Below are 7,307 nucleotides of genomic sequence, written 5' to 3' on the forward strand. Positions count from 1 at the left end.
CAGAATGCTAAAACCACTGTTGTGGTGAACATAGAGCTAAGCCGGAAGGCAAAGCTCTCAATTTACCGATCGATTTACAGGCATGGTAACAATGATTAGACCACCCTTATTTCTACAGTTTATTGATCCATTTTAATGCCTGGTAAAAAAATGTAACTCTTATGAGCTATTTTTGTTGTCATTGTTATATTTGTCCAAACACGTCGTATCAGGCGTTAAAATGAACAAGAAACTGAAGAAACAAGGGTGGTCTAATCATTTTTTTTTACCATGACTGTATGTTCCCACCCTCACCTATGGTCATGAACTATGGGTTGTGACTGAAAGAGCGAGGTCGCGGATACAAGGGGCCGAAATGAGTTTCCTCCGGAGGGTGGCTGGACTCACCCTAAGAGATAGGGTGAGGACCTCGGTCATCCGGGAGGGGCTCACAGTAGAGCCGCTGCTCCTTTACATCGAGGAGCCAGTTGAGGTGGCTCGGGCATCTAGTCCCGGATGCCTCCCTGCTGGGGTGTTCTGGGCATGCCCAGCCGGGAGAAGGCCTAGGACACAATTATGTCTCACAGCTGGCCTTGGAACGCCTTGGTGTTCTCCCGGTGGAACTGGAAGAGGTGGCCGGGGACAGGGACGTCTGCACTTCTCTACTGAGACTGCTGCTCCCGTGACCCCGGCCCGGATAAGCGGAAGAAGATGGATGGATGGATGGATGGATGGATGGATGGATGGATGGATGAATGGATGAATGGATGGATGGATGGATGCTAAAAACCCATTAGACCTCTGCTGGTGCCTGACATAAAAATAAATATACAATAAAGGGGAGGCAAAATGTAAAAATATATATTAGATTTAGATATATATTAAATATATATTAGATTAGAAAATAAATAATATAAAATTAAAAAAAACATTTACCCTTGCGAAAATGATAAAAATAAAAAAAAATAAAAAAAACAAAATGGTATTCAACATCGCGTTGGGTATTGTTTACATATTATCCAATACTGGTGCCAAATCGGTACTTATGAAAGACTGAATTTAAGGGGAAAAATAATAAAAATAATGTGGAAAACTGACCCTCACAACAAACCTAAAATGTATCCACTAGTGTTCCCTCCAAAGTTTAGAAACATACTTTTCTCCCACAATAAATGAAATAAAACATCAAGTGCTGTGAATTACAATAAAATGTAAAGCTGAAGAGGACATTACCTGCCTCGGAGGCGGCTCTGGACTTGTCTCCGTTGTGTTGGTCCAGCGTAAGAAGACTACCTGAGGCCCGGCGCACGTCCCACACTTTCACTTTACTGTCTGCACTTGGAGAGAAATGGACAAGCTTGTTTTATCGTGTTAACAATACATTTACTGCTGTGTGTTTCATGTAGAACTGCAGTTATACACCACAGCAAACAATAATACCACAATAGTACTTAAAAAAAAATGACATTACATTACATTAAAATTAAAATGAGTAAAATACATCAATACCAATGATTGCCTTTTTCATCTTTCTGCGTGACATTCAACTAGGGGCCAAATTAAATTAAATATCATACAGGCGTCACTGCGTGCCTCTTTGTGCCAGTTGTTTTCAAAACCACTTACAGTCTGAAGGGAGATCAGCACATGGGTCCCACTAGATTAATTAGCAGGTCTAATGTAGCATAAAGCAGGTGGGGGGCTGTATCTACCATATGCTATACTGACAGTTCTACTGGAGACCAGAGATGTGCTGCCATCATCTTTGACTTGGTCCCGCCGTGTGGCCAGATGGCCTGGGAAGTGGAATGACAAGAAGAGCAGGGACATGGTCGGGCAATCCTGTGCCTTGTCGGACTTTTTGATGGGTCTCAGTGGACAAGCTAGACATACTGGACACTTCTTTAGGTACATCCAATACATGAGCTTTGTTAAAAAACACTCTTCTGTAGGAGTGTTACCTAAATAATAGCATAATACACGCCATACCTCAATTAATCACCACTAAATGAATGGCTCACCTCAAATACACACCATAATCAGATGATGCCGCAAGGTGACTGCACTTACCTTGACTAAAACTATGTTTCCACTATGCGGAAAAGTTTGGTAGCCTTCACCCAACTGATTTGCATCAAACAAAATACACATCAGCACGGTCTCATAGCCGTGCAACAAGTGTAAACTAGAAGATACCAGTCATTTTGAGAATGCGCTACTCAAGGCAGTGTGTGACGGTGCAGAAACATATTATATACAATTGGTTCCACCTCCAATTGTATTGGCCTAACTTGAAAATGCCTGTTACTCTCTGCAGCTGAGTAAATATACACACCAGGCTGCAGTTTGAGGCAATACCAAGAGCTTCCGCAAAACAGCTCCAACAGAGCTGTAACAGAAGACATGGCATTATGCCTTTGCCTTTTTGGAACCGTCCCACCTTCATCACGGCTCTGATATTACCTCCGGAAAATTGATGGGTTAACTTTGTCATCTTATTCCATGTCATTGCAATTTATACATAACAGGAACATGAAATAAGGCTGAACAAAGAACGAAAAGCATTTGTACAAATTAAAAGCCTCCTCTCAAAGAAATGCCTGCTGCTTAAGTGAGTCAGTATTTGTGGAAATAATGTCGTTTGTAACAGTGGAGGTGATTTGCTGTGGTGAACAACTGCAATTGCATCATACTCGAAGGTTTTTCTAATATTACAGGTTGTTTATGTGGTGACATAAGGTTCCAAAGACCAGAAACACCTGTGTGACTGTGTTCTTCCCCTCGCAAAACGACAACAGGATTAAATGGTGCTTACCTGGCAGAGGCCAAGATATGCTCGTATCTGGGTGACCATCGCACAGACAGGACCTCTGCTCTGTGACCTGAAGTGGGGGCAAATTCAGTGCGTCTATTGGTTGAGAGTGTGTGTGTGTGTGTGTGTGTGTGTCTGTGGCCCAAAGCAACATAGTAACGGGAATGGTTTGGTGTATTTCCAACATGCATGACAAGGGTACATTAAAATACACCACTAACCTTGAAGGACATGGATCTTTGAGCCGGACTTCAGGTCACATAGCTGTATTTTAGGGTTTTGGGAGCCAACTGACAAGACGGGGGCGGGGGGGAATGACATTCAGTCACACATTCCTTCAAAACAATAACATCGTTATAAATGTGTCCTATAAGGGAGGGGTGGTTGGACAAACTGGAGTCCCAGGTTCTCAGAAACAAGGCGTGGTGTATGAAAAAGATGATCACACAAAAGCTAACAAACAGAAGCTAATGTACTCAACAAGGGAATGATTGCATGGCTGCAATTGAAATTCTGTGCAGAGAAAACATTATAGACTGTATTTAATTATGGAACATGTGCTTTTAAAAGCTTAAAACATTTCCAGATGTAGAGAACAGGCGTGTCACAAACTCCTATACTGCTGGTATGGGTAACCTGTTGTTCCTGCTGGGTGATGGGGTGAGGTAACACACCGAGACTGCACATCACATACTCGTATCTCTCTTTCTCAGAAGTCGGGTCTACAGGTGACCAGCTTAAGACCCACTTCTGTCCCCTGAGGCCACATGTACAGGTATGTCACTATGTGAACGCGAGGTAAAAATGCAGGGTAATAAAGCGTAAGGGCCATGTCTGAAGTGTGGCAGAACACTGAAGCATCCTCTTTAGCATGTGTAATGTTCATTCTGGTTGGTTTGGGGAGCAAATGTAAGTGCTTCGTCCCCCATGAATGCACAAACACACACACGCACACACACACACATACCTGCGATGAGACTGTGCTTTCTGGCAATCGGCGAAAGGTGGTGGGTGTAGACGTTGCCCTCAAACTCAAAGATTTCGGCAGGCTGAGGCATCAAAAAGACAGAAAGTGGGTACAAAATAAAGCAGGTGTAAATCCCAAATTTAAAAAAAAAACACAACATTCCACAGTATTTTGCTGTCTGTTTTTGGTCTGTTTGTCCACATGAGCCTTTCCCAAACTTTTATCAGGAGTCAATCTTATTACGTAAAATGTTGTTAAACCCCAGAAATCGTGTTGTCCATCATTAGTTTATATGTATCTATCAATGTTATAACAATACTTTTATTCGTTTTTAAAGTTTAAAAAGTTGGGTACCACAGGGGAACCTAATTATTGATTTGGATCGGACATAAGACATGGGAAACCCTTACGTATTATTGTTTAAATTCAAGTGTGATACATCCATCCATCCATTTTCTTTCGCTTATCCAGGTCCCAATTGGGGGCAGCAATCTAATTAGGGACGTCCAGCCTTCCCGGTCACCGGCCAACTCTTCCAGTTCCACCGGGAGGACACCAAGTCGTTTCCAGGCCAGCTGTGAGACATGATCCCTCCAGCGTGTCCTACGTCTGCCCTGGGGCCTTCTCCCAGCTGGGCATGCCCGGAACACCTCACCAGGGAGGCATCCAGACTACATGCCCGAGCCACAACAATTGTCTCCTCTCGAATTCAAGTGTGATATTCAGTGCTTTTGGTCAACAACACACATGATTCAAAAATGCTTGCTTTGTTATTGTGCCTGAGACATGTGCAGTATTGCCCAGTGCTTCCCTGCAATCTAACCATATATGTTCAGAAATACAAATGAGCCTCTTCCTGTCGCTTCTTGTTGTGTGTTTTTTTTCATGTCACAAACGAGACTGAGCTGCCTGTGTGTGTTTTTGGGTGGGGGTCAAGACAGCACCAGCTCGCGATACATGCTGTCAAGTTAAGAGTCTCCAATTGTGTCCAATAGGTCCAGAAAAAGTTGCTGGATTTACTGCTAGTCGCTTTTTTGGGCTATTCGTGCCCGTCCCACTATTTGAGAAGCATAGGATTACAATATCATAATGTTTAACCTACGTATTATATGCTGTACTATTGTGTAATATAACATTTTTCACATTTCTATTCTTAGTTTTGTGTGAAGGGAACCCAGCAGAGTAAGAATATCACTGTTTTTATTGTGCATATAGCAATAAAACTAACTTGCTTAGGTCTTCTAGGTGGTTATAATGGCCTTCTGGCTCGGATATAGGTCTTCATGTTGCTTTGGTATGTACATTACAGCCTGCAAATGCATTTTTTATTACCTTGGTGTTGTCAAAAATGTGTGTGAAATACCTGAGCATACCCTGTACTATCCAGAAGTCTTATGCCACCAAGCAATATTTTTATTACCATGTATAACTGAAATGTCACTTTTGTCCATGTGTTTGTCCGTTAGCAGGATACTTCCTGGTTCACAGAGGATAATGGGCGCTACCATTATGATTCGGGACAAGGGTGATCATTTCTAAATTCCTGTATCCACACCTTTATCCAAATCATCACTATAATTCAGCAGCTTCTTCCTTGGCAAAGAAGGCTAAGACTTTTGCACAGTACTTGTATGTGATCCTCAAAGAAATTAATTAAGCCAAAAATGAGGGAGAGTAAAAAAAAAAAAATGCTAGCACAGCTGAGAGCTCAAAAGGCATCTTAGTGGAGCAGCAGTGGGGTCTGCAATGCAAATTCTCCAGCAAATATAAAAAAGCCTCTGTTGTTCCACCATCTGTCACTGTGTGCCAGCACCGGCACTGAGTCCGCCAATGTGCACACAGAGAGGCTCTGTTTGCATAAAAAAGCACTCTCCCACATACACAAATGCAAAGCGTAGACTATAAATCATCATCATGTATTATCATTATACATGTTTGTGCGAGACACCGACGCTCGAGGTAGAACCTATTTAAAATCAATGGGTTCTTGTCCTTTCCCTGAACTTGTGAGGTAACTGTGATGCCAGCGTAACTCTAGCATGGTGCAGAGTCAGCCATCTGCAACGAGGGAGCATAGAAAGGTAGAAAGCGTGAAGGAGACAACAAGAAAGACACACGGCAAAGGACGGAAAATAGAGAAAAGGGGCTGACAGTTTGTATAAGGAAATCAGTATTAGCCTAATGCTGTGGGCAGCATTTCAACTGTCATGAGTGTAAATACGCACGATAATACTTTTTATTGGGCTGACAGTGTATCGATTCAGTGTGCACTGAACTCACTGACCCCAGAGGAACTTAATGTCCTGTATCATAGAGATCCCACAGAATTGGCGCATCAGAGCTATAGCAGAAGAGCCGGCATTTATTCAGCTGTGCCTTTTACACAAAACCCATGAAAGTAAAATGTGTGTGTGACATACCTTGAGCGTCTCAGTGTCCCACACTTTCATTGTCTTGTCAAAGGAACTGGATACAAACATGCCAGTGTCGTATGGATACCACTGGACTGTCTCAACACTGAATCTGTGCACATACTTGCTGGACCTGCATTTAGTTATAAAAATTAAGACAATGAAATTTCCTAGGTTTATGCACGTGGTCTAGTAATGACTTTTTTCCTTCTATAATTGACTGTAACATATAAAAATCTAAGAGCACCAGCACAACAAGCTACATTTGCATGCGCTACTCAACCGTGTTGAACGTAAACAGTTCAGATAGAGGTCAGATTATAATTAAACACGAGCATTAGACAAACATTAGGTGAACCTGCACAATCTAAAAGACATATAATACAGGAATGGTGCCTGTTGTGCTCGGTTTTGGCTGTTATTTCTTTGTAATGGCATCATTTGAAAACACCCAAAGGGATGCTGCCCTCTTGTGGACAAAATGCAGCGAGTGGGATGACACACACACCTGCCAATAGTACAGACAGCTTTGCAAGTGTACTGTGGTTTTCCGCTGAAGTTTTCCAAGTCATAGATGACAATCACACCATCTGCACCTCCAGACAGCATGCTAAGAATACACAGTAGTAGTTCAAGGACAGAAATGCATGTCTAAAGAAAAAAAAGTAAATACTGGACTCACTATTTGCCTTCTATTACTTCAATGTCAAGCGTGTTGACACCGTTTCCGTGGATTCTGTCCATATCTCTGTCTACATTCAACTGCAGGCAAAGCACCCTTTAAAAATAAAGAAAGTAGAAGATTACTATTTTGAATGCCGTGCAATTCACTAGAAGCCAACATCTACTTTCCAAATAAGATTTGGAAAAAATAAAATACAGCAAATAAGAACATGTACGGAGAATGACATAATTAGTCCACCGAACCAAACATGAACTAACGGTAACATTAGATATGACTACTTAAATAAATCATACATTGTTAGTACAATATAGTAACCTCAGATTTTATGATTGTTTCAAACAAATGTTGGACGCGTGGAGTGGACTGATGTTTCTGTACAGAGCAAAATGAACGCATGTCTTATAAACGTGACCTAAAAGTGGAAGCCTAATGTTAACGAGATTAAGATCTGAA

General features: G+C 41.9%; 1 protein-coding gene across 5 annotated transcripts in view; it reads right to left on the minus strand.

Moving 5' to 3' along the window:
- Positions 1 to 7,307, minus strand: part of ercc8 (excision repair cross-complementation group 8) — a 34,357-nt gene that overhangs the window by 5,936 nt on the left and 21,114 nt on the right. For 4 of the 5 annotated variants that reach the window (XM_054774068.1, XM_054774070.1, XM_054774071.1 and 1 more), the window contains 7 exons: positions 6,852 to 6,947; positions 6,678 to 6,779; positions 6,179 to 6,302; positions 3,759 to 3,840; positions 3,013 to 3,081; positions 2,795 to 2,861; positions 1,213 to 1,316 (listed from right to left, as the gene is read on the minus strand). In XM_054774068.1, coding sequence (XP_054630043.1) covers positions 1,213 to 1,316; positions 2,795 to 2,861; positions 3,013 to 3,081; positions 3,759 to 3,840; positions 6,179 to 6,302; positions 6,678 to 6,779; positions 6,852 to 6,947 — 644 coding nt within the window. The remainder of the gene's footprint in view (positions 1 to 1,212; positions 1,317 to 2,794; positions 2,862 to 3,012; positions 3,082 to 3,758; positions 3,841 to 6,178; positions 6,303 to 6,677; positions 6,780 to 6,851; positions 6,948 to 7,307) is intronic. The other variant, XM_054774069.1, reaches the window with a different exon arrangement.

This window comes from Dunckerocampus dactyliophorus, chromosome 4 (assembly GCF_027744805.1).
Source record: "Dunckerocampus dactyliophorus isolate RoL2022-P2 chromosome 4, RoL_Ddac_1.1, whole genome shotgun sequence".
In the NCBI taxonomy this organism is placed as follows: Eukaryota; Metazoa; Chordata; class Actinopteri; order Syngnathiformes; family Syngnathidae; genus Dunckerocampus; species Dunckerocampus dactyliophorus.